Source organism: Eubalaena glacialis, chromosome 12 (assembly GCF_028564815.1).
Source record: "Eubalaena glacialis isolate mEubGla1 chromosome 12, mEubGla1.1.hap2.+ XY, whole genome shotgun sequence".
Lineage (NCBI taxonomy): Eukaryota > Metazoa > Chordata > Mammalia > Artiodactyla > Balaenidae > Eubalaena > Eubalaena glacialis.
Window position 1 is genome coordinate 18,388,688 of NC_083727.1, and position 14,375 is coordinate 18,403,062.

Consider the following 14,375-nt stretch of genomic DNA (forward strand, 5'->3'; position numbering starts at 1 on the left):
GATTTTCAATGAAAATCTAGTCTATGGTCATTTTAAATCTCCTGATTTCCTTGTCTTCCCATTAAAGAGAGTTTAACTACTATGTATTTTCATTTATTTATTTTACTTACCTAAGTCAGGCTTTAGGTCAGTAGGCAAGCTTAACTTCCTTGACATTTTTGCTGAAAAATAAAATGCATTTTTAAAGTTCTGAAGAATATCTGATTCATGCTTATTCATACCAACTGCTCTTCAAGATAGGAGTGAGTATTTTTCTTACTAAGTCTAGATGCTAAGATAATTAAGATATGATTAATAATGTTATGGGTGGAAAGTAAATCTTATTTTCAACTTTTTAAAACGTTTGTACTTACTTGATTGTAACATCTTTGAGTGCTTGAAGCTCTCACTTCAAGGAAGCCTTTTAAATTCTAACTGTTAATTATTTCTTAGGCTCACAGGAAAGGGTTAGGCTTTTCTAAGGAAGCAAAGTCATCTCTCAGAAAAAAGGTGTTGCAGATAAGGACAACAGAGGCATAAGACTGAATTTGGGTATGTGATACAATAAAATCTTTCCAGCTCCTCGTCTTCACAGCTATTAGGCTCATTCTTTTTTAAGTTAATCTCTTGAATATAGGACATCCTATATCTACAATCAAATTGAAGCATTTGATTACATCACAAAAATATTTGGCTCATCCATTTCTTCATATATGTCAACAACTCAATTTACATTTTAGTAAAAAACAAAAAAACAACGTCATGCTCAGTCTAAAATTAGAGTATTTACAAAAATATAAACTACAGATATTTCTATTTTGGATTAGAATAATACAAAAGCCTATGTAAAAACCTACTGAAATTCACTTTCCATCCTGAAAATCAGTTATTGCCTAAATCTAGGAAGTGATTTAAAGTTAGGAGATGTTTAACAACATCTATCATGTTAGTGGCAGTGCATGCGTAACAGAATAGTGCTTCCTATGTGAAATTTTGAAAAAGCATTTGTTTGTTAATACATGAATGTGTATATTGGGTTAAATTTTGGACTGTTAGGAGATATTTAAAGAACAGACCCTGCTAGTCCATAAGGGCGCCATGTAAACAAAGAGAAATCCAGTCATAGTACATAACTTCCACATCTAAAAAAATGACAAATCCAGTGTTAGGAAAGAGGCATTAGGCAAACTGGGAAGGGATAGGGGGAAATCAAGTATTTATTTCTAAGCTTCATTAGTCTAATTAGCATCCTTTAAAAAATAACAACAATGGGTCAAATATATGAATCAGTCTTATCCCATTTTCACACAGACTTAATCAATCCCAGTTAAAAGATAAAAAGTAATAGAAAACTAAAATAGCCAAATGAAATCTATGGTTGGTTGATCTCATATAAATGGCTGCTCTTGTATTTAATATCCAATTCTCTTAAACCTAGAAGATACTATACCCCTCTCAAAATGTTTTTTAAAATGCAGTATTAAACTTTTGAAAGAATTCAGAGGTTTTCACCAAATATCAAAGGTACAATGCACGTAGACTGATAAATAATATCTATACAATATCCGAAGGAGAAAAATCAGTCAGGTACAGTCTAAAGATACTCTTTCAGAATCAGATGATGTGGATGCCTCTCTAGACCCCGCTACTCTGATTTGATTAAGTTATTCTGAAACTCAATCAAGTGCTTATAAATCTTGAATGTGCACACCAGTCACCTGGGTATCTTGTGAAATCAGATTCTTGCACTTCTAACAGGCTCCCAGGAGATGCTGATGCTGCTGTTATGTGGACCACAGAGAGCATCAAGGTCCCTAGACTAAAAGCAACTTCAGGATAGGGAACAAGACTAATTCATCAAACCCAGTATGTAGATACAATAAGCCCACAGCAAACATTTCTTGAATAAGCTTCAACATCTAGTTTGTAAAATGTGGAAGTGTAAAGTACAGTGGTTAGGACTGGATTTGGAATCAGACCAAATATGAGTTTATATCTAATTCAACCAACTTCTAGGTGTGTGACCTTAGGCCAATCACTTTGCCTCTCTAAACCTTAAATTTCCTCATCTGTAAAATGGGAATAGATAATAATGACAATTTCACAGTTGTGAAGATTATATGACATAAGCAAAACATTAGGCATAATACTTTACAGTGTGGATTTGATAAACGTTAGTTATTATTTATTAATAATAAACAAAATGACTTTTTCATAAACTGTAAAATGTTACACAGATGAGCTATTAATATACTTGTAAACAGCCCAATATTTCTTTATTCTAATTCTATGGTAATATTCCAATTAACTAAAACAAGAAAATGGAAAAAAACCTTTTAGGATATAAATATAGAATGGCATGCACAACTATAAGCTCAATCTCTTTTTAAGTTCATTTCAAAAACTAAGTTCTATATCTAAACATAAGAAGCGAAATAACCTGAGTGATTTATAAGATATTTTTATGGGGAAGCGGTGGAGGGGGGAAAAGATTTAATTCCTTGGCATTTCCTGTGTAATTTATATTTATGCCTTCAGGTTCCATAGCCCTTTCTTCTGTAGTCTCCATCTAGTGATACTAAACCCATCTGATGAATTGATCATATAGTTTCAGATACCAAACTTTTCAGTACTAGTATTTCACTTTGTTAAAGTTTTAATTTTCTCTGCTGATATTCTCCATCTGTTCACTCACTATGACCATTTTCCCATTTCAGTACCTGAACATATAATATTATAGCAGCTGCTTTAAAACTCTTGGCTGCTAATTTCAACATCTAGGTCATCTTATAGTCTTTCTACTGATTTTTTAAATTCTTGATTATGGGTCATATTTTCTCATGATTTTGAATTTTTATTTCACATGTCTAGGAACTTTTGATTGAATGTGGACATATGTTTTGACTGAATAGTAGATAATATGTTGAAGGGAGCCTGGATTATACCATCAACCTTAACTGGTGTTGAGTTTTGTTCTGCCACGCAGTTAAATTACTGGTGGATATCAAGCTTGGTTTTATTCTTTGTTAGGGTGGGTCTATTTCAGTTAGAACTTTGTTCTAGGGTATGGCTCTTATGCTAAGAACTGATCCTTACTCTTCAAGAGTGGCCTTGCTGGGATATAAACAGAATGAATGAGGTGCCCAGCAAGGTCTCACTAGGTCTCACTATGTCTACTCCCAGCATCGCATGACCTCTGATATCACTGGCCAGCTCTCAGCCTCACAGCAGGTGGTTGTTAAGTAGGCCTACTCAAGTCTTGACCAGCTAGTATGCGGCCCAGCCCTAAGGCAAGGACTTGCATTGAATCTCCACGGGGACTTCTAGGAATCCCCCTTGAAGCAGTTCCTTCTTCTCTAGTGCCCTCCCTCACAAATTCCAGTCACTTTAGAAGCCCAGAACTCCATTTTCTTCCTCCTTAGCTTAATGAGACTGCAATTCCACTTGGGTTCTAATCACTCTGCACTGCAACAGGAAAAGTATTCTCTGGCAGAGAACTGTGTTTCACCTCATGGTTTTTCTTTCTCGTGAGGATGACAGTCCTGGACTGCTCAATGCCTGGAAATAAGAGCCTCATGTATTTTGACTAGTTTTACTGTTGTCTTCTGTAGAGGCTAAGTTCCAAACCCAAGGTCTAAAGTTGAAATTTAGGCTAAATGTTTCTATCTTTCAGTTTTTGTGACTACTTCGGAGGAATATCCTTGTTTTCAGGTGTGTTTAATCAACCTCCTTGGTGGCAGGTCCAGGAGAGGTGGATCCACTTCTGGAGAACCTCTAGTTAGTCCTCCTGGCTTATAAACTGTACTCTGGTTGTAATTTTGTGAGAAAGCAGTTGCAGACTTTATCCAGCATTTTCTGAAGCTCATATTTTTACTTCTCAGGAGTGTCAGAAGCACTTGCCAACACAATTATCTTGTCACCTGATTTCATCACACTGAAAAAGAAACTTCTGCTCATGCTTTGAAGTTACTCAGCTTCCACTGAGGTTTTCAAACTGAAAACATATGATCTAAATGAGTTCTTGGAAGGCAAATTGCCTGTTTTTCTCTTCTTTAACTGTGTATTCTTCAACTCTTGCCCTGGTACCCAGTATCTTCCTTGCTTTGAAATCCTCTGTCACTAGAAACTATAAAATAGCTCTCTTTTTCTATGCCTTTGTCCACAGCAGAAACAACGGGAATGACAGTAAAGAAGTTTCTTCAGTCTGAAGAAAACTGGAGTCAGAGATATATCTCAGCAGGCTGTTAACCTGAGTCTTTGCTCTCTCTTCTTATAAACCTGAATGAGAATATCAAGCTGGCTGGCTGAATAAGCAGTAAAGAGCTGCGTTTGATTGTAAAGAATAATGAAGTTACACTTAATCACAACAATCATGTCTGCAATAGTAGTTTCAACACCAAGGAAAGATGCATGATGTTCAAGAGAAGCAAATCTTAAGGCAAGGGGACTGCTTGGGCCATTATACCAGAGTTGACAGTTTCATCACGGTTGATGCTTTTTAGTTCTTTGCAAAGAAAAGTTTCTCAATTATAGAGATTCTTACTGCTTCTCTGAAATTACACAGATGCTTTGAAATTTTCCTTTAGCTTTTCTACCCACTGTGTCCCACATCTTATTTTTCTAAGGAAGGTTTTTTAAAGGAAAACAGAACTATGAATTTTATATTAAACAATGTACCAACAATAAAAGGTAAAATGACTTCTTATTATGACAGTATGAAGAAGATGCCAAAAAAGCAAATGGATCTTTGTTTACATCGAGAGCAGTTTAATAGTTAGAATAAAGTGACAATATCACTTTTCTCACCTGCAGAGATCCAATGCAACACTTTTCATGGATAATGTCAAAATGTATGCATATTAAATAAAAGCAATCAGAATTAAAAAAAAAAAAAGTGGGACCAAGAAGTAGAAACTCTCCTATCACACACTATTTTAATAGTCATTTGAACTCATAATGTCAGTTTCTACCTCCCATCCTAGAATATAAATTCTATGAATTTGGGAACAGAATTTATTTTGCAAATTACTGCATCTATGCATGTGTCTAGCACTTAATGTGTATGTTCAATAAACATGGCAATGAATGAAAATATAAATAAACAAAAACTGTTATTGGAATTTTTAGAAAGAAGCTGAATTTCTTCACGAAATGAAATAGAGAGAAAAAGAGGACAAATTAAATATAGGCTTATTAATCAAAAGGACAACTTTTGGAAATACAAAACACTTATCCATTACCTAAGATGAAGGAGAAACTTTAAAGAGATACTAATACCTGTCTGCTAAAGATCTGGCTATTACAAGTTCTCTTAATTCTTGAACTCCTAGAGCTTTTGTCTTCATTATTTTTCCTGTCTCTACGTACTTTCCACAAACTCATAAAACTTAACGTCTAGGATATCACCATAATTAAAAACATCTCAAAGCATTTCCTATAGAAGGTATTACATAAACTTAACATAATAAGTGCTGTGTGCTGAATTATTCCCCCCGAATTCACATGTTGAAGCCCTAACCCTTACTAACTCAGAATACGACCTATTTGGAGATAGGACCTTTAAAGAGACGATTAAGTTGAAATGAGGCCACTAAGTGTGGGTGCTCATCCAATCTGATTGGTACATATAAGAAGAAGAAATCTGGATACACAGACACACTAGGGGTGCACGTGCCTAGAAGAACAGACTATGTGAGGACACAGAAAGAAGGCAACCATCTGTAAACCAAGGAGAGAGGCCTCAGAAGGAAAAAAAAAAACCTGTCAATGCCTTGATCTTGGACTTCTAGCCTCTAGAACTATTCTAGAGAAAGTAAATTTCTATTGTTTAAGCGACCCAGTTTGCAGTATTTTCCTATGGCAACTCTAGCAAATAAATACAATAAGTAATGACAGAAAATAAATTGCCACATCAATAGTACTGTTCAAACGACAGTTGACGAAAAACTATTTCAGTAACGTAACTTTAATTTGGACTAATTTTCTTTATGTTAGGAAGCAAACAGCAAGTTATTTCTAGAAAGATCATTGCATATCCTTCTAATGTAAGAAAAAGATGATTCTATAGAGAGACGCATATACAGTAAGTACTGGTAATAAAACACAGACTTTGCTGAGCAGATTTTATTATGAAATTTGACAGAAAATACACTAAGAAATAGAATTAGAGTTTGAGTACACAATATGCCATACTCTTCAGATTTTAGTCATCCTGAAAAAGAAAAAAGAATTCATTTAGAGGAATTCCTACTTGTATAATGGTTTTAAAGTACCTGTCTGTGAAATTTCATTCTTGACAATTAAGAGTAAGTAATACGCTTTTTTCAAAGTCGAAAATATTAAAGTTACCTGTAAAAACGGTATTACTGCACACTTGACTCATCTTCTCTTTCAAGATGAGCTTCTGTTCTTTCAGTAGCCATATTGTGGATTAAATGTAAAGATGAACTTCTATAGATGTAGCAGCCACATTTTGGGTTGAATATTGGGGAATATAAACTAGAAATATCACTACTAATTTGTTTTATAATGAATTAGAATAATTTTAAAACTTAAAATTCTACTTGATTTCATACATACCTTTTCAAATTCATATGGCGAACTCCAAATAAACCTCTGAGAACTTATTTTTCGAATTGTAAACATAAAAGAATTGGGAAGACAGCACAAGAAGAGACCATGCACTATGAGAGCAGGGACATGCTACAGTGTATAGTCAACGGACTGGGATTCTGATCTTGACTAAGTCATGATCATGGGATATTACTTTGGATAGGCTCAAATTCTTTTCTTGAAAAATAAAGGGGCTTGAGCTGCTTTAAAACTGTAGGATTTAATAAGTTAGTGATTTAGAATATAATGGTTCAGAACAGATTTAAGTCTGTTAGAACACTTTAATATAAAAAAGGAATCATTGGCACTCATGTATAGGAGAACTCATGAAAACAGCACTTGGACATTATCTTCATTTAAGTAGACTTCAAAAATTACTTCAGTTTTTGCTAAGAAAGAAAATCAATTATTCCCCAAGTAACTGCTAGTTCAGAAATTTGAGACATAAAAAGGGCCCTGGAGGTATTACCTTTCCTATATTAATAAATACCATATGACAAATATCTAGTATAATGTCTAGAACTTAGGAGGTGTTCATTAAATAGAGCTACTGGGGTGGGATGAATTGGGAGATTGGGATTGACATATATACACTACTATGTATAAAACAGATAACTAATGAGAACCTGCTGTATAGCACAGAGAACTCTACTTAATGCTCTCTGATGACCTAAATGGGAAGGAAATCCAAAAAAGAAGGGATACATGTATACGTATGGCTGATTCACTTCACCGTGCAGCAGAAGCTAGCACAGCACTGTAAAGCAACTATACCCCAATTAAGAAAAAATAGAGCTAATATTCTGTTTGTTTGGGCACAGCACTAATTAAGTCACCATACTTTCGAATCTTTATTCTTTCATCTCCAGTATTATTTCCCCTTCACAGTTTCATGTAATCAACTTGATAATCATTCCTTCTATATGAAAATTAGTAATAAGATGGGGCATGGGCAGGGTTATAGACTATAGAATCCAGCTAGAAATCTACTTTCAGACTGAAATAGACTCATAATGAAATAGAATGATCTTTAGAGAAATTTAATCGTGTAATTTCAAGATCTAACACTCTAGCTAACATCTGGACCATATTTTATTCATAAGTATATCATGAAAAATTTGTTTAATACTTTAACAAAGATACATATTTTAGGACTATTTTTATATAAACTTAGAATAATAAAAAGCTTTATATATTTCTGAAATTTTATAAAATATAAATAATGAACAAATAAAAAATTGATAAGCAATCTTATTTTCTAAACTGATTTACAGAAATTGCTAACTAACTACAGGAAAGTTATTGATTTTGGAAATGTTGGCCATTAAGATTTTACTAACAAAAATTATTCATAAGGTATGAACAAGCAAAACAAATCACTATATGTGTATTACATGCATAGGGATGTTGCAGTTGCATTATACTATGCTATATTTTTACTGTTAAATTCACAAGACTAAAGTTATGTCTTTTTAGGCTGCTATTCTTATGCACGAACAATGAAGTCATTGTCAGTATCATTTACCTGAGTTAGCTGTCGGTCAGGAAACAAACAATGAAGCCAGGCTTCGGGTAGATGGGTTCGGGAACCCTACTGTCCACTCTAGTTACTTTCACTTGAGTCTGCTCTTTGAGGAAGGTAGACTTCCAGGCACTGTATATTATATTTGCGTGACGGGTACCATGATGGCCCCCATGACCTAGTGCTTGGACAGAATTTAACATGAGCCACCTTTTTTCCAGGTTACCATGTAGACAGAACAGGGTCAGAGCCAGATTATCTAGTTTCAAATCACACAACAGATTTGTTTTTGAATCCTTACAGTCTTCAGTAAATCTTCTTAAGAGGTAATACAGGATAGTGTTAAGAGGACAAACAGTGGAGTTGGACAAGCTCAGTATAAATCATGGCTCTGACATTTGCTAGCTGTGTAGCCAACAGATACTCTACATACTCTTTAACTCTTAGTGTCCTCATCTGTGAAACAGGGAAATAACAGTAAGTAGCTAATTGAGGTTACTGAGTGGATTAAATAAGAAAAAAATAGTTATAAATGGTTGCTACAGCGTGCTAGGAAAATTGTAATTGTTAAGTATATTTTTAAAAAATTGTTACCGTCTCAGCTATTTCAGCTGTACTGTCAGGCAGCAAAAAACGGTTGATTTTCCACGGTTGGGTCAGATTGTTAATGTGAGAATGACATCCTGTACACCCCCTGGCCCCGTCCTCTCCAATATGACACAAGCAGCAGTTACTTTCAAAGTGTAAGTGAAACTTAGGGACAAAACTTCAGAGCCAATACATTCTGTCAGCCTCCCACATAAGGTCGTTCTTTCACCAGGGCCAATCTTGGAGGTTCGAGGCTTAATTCTTATGCTTTCCCTTATTAGGCCACAGCATAACTGCCTAAGCTGAAGCAATAAATGTCTGTAGATTGAGGAAGAACAAGGTGATAATTTTATGAGGTTCAGGATCCTTTAGAGCAAGTATGGGATTGGATGATAGGGACATAGTGAGGTCAGAACGCTCAAGGAGTCCTAGCACATTTGATACTATTAAGCTTTAAGTATTGATAGAAAAAAAGAGAGGTCTTTAGGAGATTTTATGAATTTTTTTCCCAATGTTTCATTGACGTTTTATGTGTTTTTCAGTAGCATATTTTATGCTAAGTCTTATTACAAAACTAGACACTAATGTAGGGAGATAAACTGTGTTTTTTTTGTTTAAACTGAAAAAACTTTACAATCTAAAATGGCATAGTCTCCATCTGAATGAAGAAAAAATTGAGAAGTAAGCTTGCCTTCTGGATACCTTGGGATATATGTTGGAATTAAAAAACTACCAGTTATAAAGTAAGTCAGTCACAGGGATGTAATGTATAGCACAGGGAATACAGTCACAAATACCATAACTTTGTATGGTAGGTAATGTATAAAAATACTGAATCACTATGTTGTACACCTGAACCTATTATAATATTGTAAGTCAATTATACTTCAAAAAAAAATATTGAAAGATTCCAACTGAAAACAATTAAAATTATATATAAAATAGGAGATATAACAGTGGTTTCTGGAGACGGAAAATAATTATTTATAACTGTATAGCTAACATAAGTTTGAAAAGTTGAATAAAGTTAATATGTTTCCCAAAAAATATAACTATAGAAAGTGGCATGACAAAAAAACTTGCTGATAACATTCTTGCTTTCTTTTTTATGTTACCAAAGAACTATCCTTCCAATAATGTTCTCAATCCTAAGAAATTTATTAAAGTCTTTCAAATAATCACACTCAGATATTCCACATTACATATTCTATTCATAACACAGAAGAAAAAGGAAAGTGAGTCAAAACATTTAACAAAGCAAACATAACCCCAGGATCGAAAATCAAACAGATAAATTATTTGAGAAATTTAATTATGTACAAAGTAACTTTCATGCAAGGTAAAATTCCTAGGTAATTAAATTCTACAAGTTCTTTGATAAATTATACGTAGAAAAGTCCCTTCTAACTTTTTACATTACATGACAGTAAAAGAACCTCTAAAGTACTATTAAGATAGTATATACTAAAAAGGAAATTGGTTGAAAAAGAATTATGCAGTAGTGCTTGTAGATAATGAAAGTGATTTAAATGTTACCAAATGATTCACTAAAGTACCACAAATACAAAGAGATAAATAATTGATACTCCATAAATGAAGAGCCCTTTGCCCAAGAATAAACCGCGTTATTCAAAAAATGACCAGAGGTGCTAAAAGTCAGCCAGTGTTAATATGACTAAACAGGGTTCAATTTACAACATGCAAACGATATGGATGCTACTTCTAAGAATTTTAGAAATTTACCACATATTAAACTTTATCAGTTGAAAAGACGTAAATCTATTCCAGCTGCCTAGAAATTCATCTAATTTAATACAATTCAATGAATATATGGTGGGAGTTTTGGGGGAAATAAGTAATATGTTAACAGTGTAATAAAATTTTTGGCTTTACATCAAAGATTAAATGTATTCTCTTTTAGTAAAATGGTGTTTCTCAGGCTTGTAAAAATCTTCAGACAAAATTCAAATTTTTATGACTAAAAAACCCTAGTTTGATTATGTCCCTAAAGATTAATTATATATTTTATCCCCCAGTTTGAAACTTTGAAAATCTTGGACTGAGTAATTAATTTCAAAGTATCACTCATTTTTACTTGGGGGGAAGGAGTCGTAGAAAATTCCCATTTAACCCCAGGGTAGTACAGATTACGGACTAAAAGTCAATATTTTAAAGAACCACTTCCTTGAAATCTGGAGTCTGGATAATGTGAGGATAGAAGACAGGTAGGAAAAAATACAAATAAAACTGTAAAGAAGAAAATTTCAAAACTTTGGAGTATAAAACTGTACTACGTATGGCATAAATTGAACCCTGCTTTATTTTAAAATAAAGCAAAAATAAAAATTAATAGAACAATTCACACTGTTAAGTCAGAGGAAGAACTGCAACCCCAGTTTAACTGATTTTTAATAATTATTGCCCCAATGAGTTTAGAAGAAACACAGCCCAGGAGATGATTGTTTAGCATAGGAATAACAAATTAATATATACAAAATGCAATGCATTAGATAATTTTCTGGTATTGAGTTAGCATTGCATATAGCAAGGATTAGAAACAAAATAGAAATGTCTATTTCCTACCTATATCACTGGCTACCATCTTGGAAAACTTTCTGCTTTTGATCTTCACTGAAAATAATATTTTGATACAAAATGTCAAAATCTATTCAAAGTAAACTACATGAATTAAATGTAATTAAAAGAAAATACTGTAAAATAAAGATACTATACCCTTTTCTATAAAATTATTCACTTTTTGTTCATCATCTGAATTGTGTGGTGATGAAGAACCTACACAAATGAAGACAATGGAAGGAACAGGCACATAGTCAGTCACAAACACTGAGTTGTCACAGGGAAAAGTACAAACAAAGTAATCTGGTAACCCCTAAAACAAGTTCCCATACTACTGGCCAGAAGAAAATATCATGTATATAGTTAATAATAATTCTTATAATATTACAGTAAGAACAGCAATCAGTAGTGCATTATCTTTCATGGTTGACCAATCTCTAGTATATATAAATATTAACCCTAATGTATAATAATTTTTCCATAAGTTACAACCATTTGGCAAATCTTGGTATACATTATAAGTTAGAGAACAGATAAAGAAAAATATAAGGAGTTATCTGTTTCTGAAAGAAAATGTAAAAATTCTTGATATTAGTTAACCGAATAAGGTTTATCTAGTAGCACTTAGAATCCTGTATAAGTACTATACTGGTAAAGTTTATTTTACAGTTAGCTTTCTAGATACAAACTTTAAAATCATATATAAATTCTACTAGTACCATAGAGGTCTTTAAAATACTGAGGATGATACTTATAATTTTAGATATGTTCAAATATTTACTTAAATTTAATGAGGTAAGAAATATTTTATTTCAACTGTGACTTTCAATACGTTTCTCTAATAATTTTATAATTAAGATTTTAGTCCTTTTTCCTTAAAAAGATGTTCCTAACTTTCATTGTATTTCTTTAATTTCTAACACAAACCTTTTATTATAAAGGGAATCCTAAGTAGTATTCTAGTTGACTTTATTATTAGAGTCAAACTACCTATCTTTATAACACATTTCAAATGATATCTCACCCATTAAAATTTTCACCATCTCTCCAGCTATAAATCACCTCCCCTTCTTTGAATTCCTGTAAAAGTTCACCTGTTACTTCTCTTATGATGTTAATCACTTAACGCCCTATATTTTAAGTTTACACACACCTGACCTTTCCCACTGAACTGAATTGAGAAGCTGGGACCCTATCTGATTGATATTTGCATCTCTTTTGGACTCAGTGGAGTGCTTTGCATGTAGGAATCTCTAAGTAAACATTTGCTGAACGAATAAAGCTTTTCTGCTAGAAGTGACTATCTAGAACATAACTGGAAGTAAATAAAATGGTTTTTCTATGCTGATTTCTTTTTTATCCCGGTGAAAGTACTGAGCCTTAATAAATAAGGTCAAAATTTGACCTTCCCCCACAAAATCGTACTTTCTTTCTGTGGCCGGGTGGAAAACATCCTTGAAGTCTCTTCTCAGACCAAGTAAAGCCTGTCAACATTGGCAGGATCCAATTACTTCTAAAACAGTCTTATAAAAATTACTCTTTTAAAACTATGTTATTTTTGCTAAATAGCATTTATAGATCCTCATAAATCCTATATCAAAAAATATCACATAAGTAACACTGAGCTCAGCAACATTTTCAGGAATAGAAATAGGGTACACTCCTTTTTCATATAATATAATTCAGATTTAAAGAAGATAATGGTTATGAGAAGATGTTACATATACTTTAAAATATTATTCATCTCTGATACTACATAACCACATGGATGTACAAAAATTTATTAACACTTGTTTTATTTGATATATTTCATATCAGACTAATAGCAAGATAGCATATCTGAACACGAATATAAAATTATAAAAATGTCCAGTATTTCTAACATAAAAATAGGCAACATAAGCCGTAAATGTGAATAAAAGAAGCAGATATATTTTTCCCTGAACTGAAAATGCCTACTACCAGTTGTCATAACTTCTGTGACAGCTCATGAAAAAGTTCCAAAAATGTTTTTAGCATTTCCTACTTGAATATATTTTTAAAATTAGATTAAATAAACACAGAAAATACATACAGCTTTTGGGTTTTTTTAGGGTACATAGAAACTCCTGAGGGCACCATATCATGGTATGTAGCCTTGGGTTTTCTTTAATTTGAAATGTATATATACATATACATACATACATACATACACACACACACACATAAATTTTGGATGCAGCACTAAAATATATCCCAACATTAGAGAAGTGCTCAGTGAAGCAATCTGAGTTCTTTGAAATAAAGATCAAATGAAGATGGCAGAAATAATTTTGTATGTTAATTCAGGATGGCAGAATTAATTTTCTATTTCAGAGAGATTGTTGGTTTATTTAAAGATAAATGGAAAGGGAAAACTATATTCATAACTTGGATTTTCTCAGGATGATTTTTGAATAGAGCTTTGATATTAGTTGGCTAAACTGTTCAGATCACAAATATTGGTTATGGGCTTTAAAAGCTTTTCAGAAAAGTTTCTCTTCACTTATACGTATTATTTCAAATGAACATATTGGTTTTGATAAAGGGCATATGGCTACTTTTCATTTTTATAATAGAGGTCCTCTTCTTAGTATTTATTAGGAATTCAGTTGAACTTCCAACCCACTTTTTATACATTTCTTCTCTCATAAACACAAACGTTGTTTTCTAGTAACTATTTCCAGAGCTTTATTTTAGTTTCTATGGTAGTTCTTAGTACTTATGCATGACTGACATCCATCTCCTGGTATATGAAACATGTATTAGGTACAACTATTGTCTACCAAAGTGTGGTTTTTTTTTTTAAAAGCAGTCTTTTCTGATATGCATGAATGAATATAACTCTTCAGATAACTCTTCGCTCTTTCAGAGCATAATCAAAGACTAAACTAAATAAACTAAAAGTTTATATCTAAAGATGAGAATTTGTGATTTATCAATGATTTCTGAGGTTACAGTCTTTACTTTGCATTTCAAACTCACCTAAAAATATGCCTGGTGTCATACAAATTTCTGCACGTTAAAACTATATTTTCTTTTCATGTGAACCAAAGAGCACAGTATATTTGAAAATGTT

At 32.8% G+C, this 14,375-nt stretch overlaps 1 protein-coding gene across 4 annotated transcripts in view; it reads right to left on the reverse strand.

Moving 5' to 3' along the window:
- Positions 1–14,375, reverse strand: part of STXBP5 (syntaxin binding protein 5) — a 169,079-nt gene that overhangs the window by 30,997 nt on the left and 123,707 nt on the right. For 2 of the 4 annotated variants that reach the window (XM_061206750.1, XM_061206753.1), the window contains 3 exons: positions 11,435–11,494; positions 11,285–11,332; positions 111–161 (listed from right to left, as the gene is read on the reverse strand). The exons of 1 other annotated variant lie outside the window; for it this stretch is intronic. In XM_061206750.1, the coding sequence (XP_061062733.1) occupies positions 111–161; positions 11,285–11,332; positions 11,435–11,494 (159 nt within the window). The remainder of the gene's footprint in view (positions 1–110; positions 162–11,284; positions 11,333–11,434; positions 11,495–14,375) is intronic. One more of the 4 variants, XM_061206752.1, reaches the window with a different exon arrangement.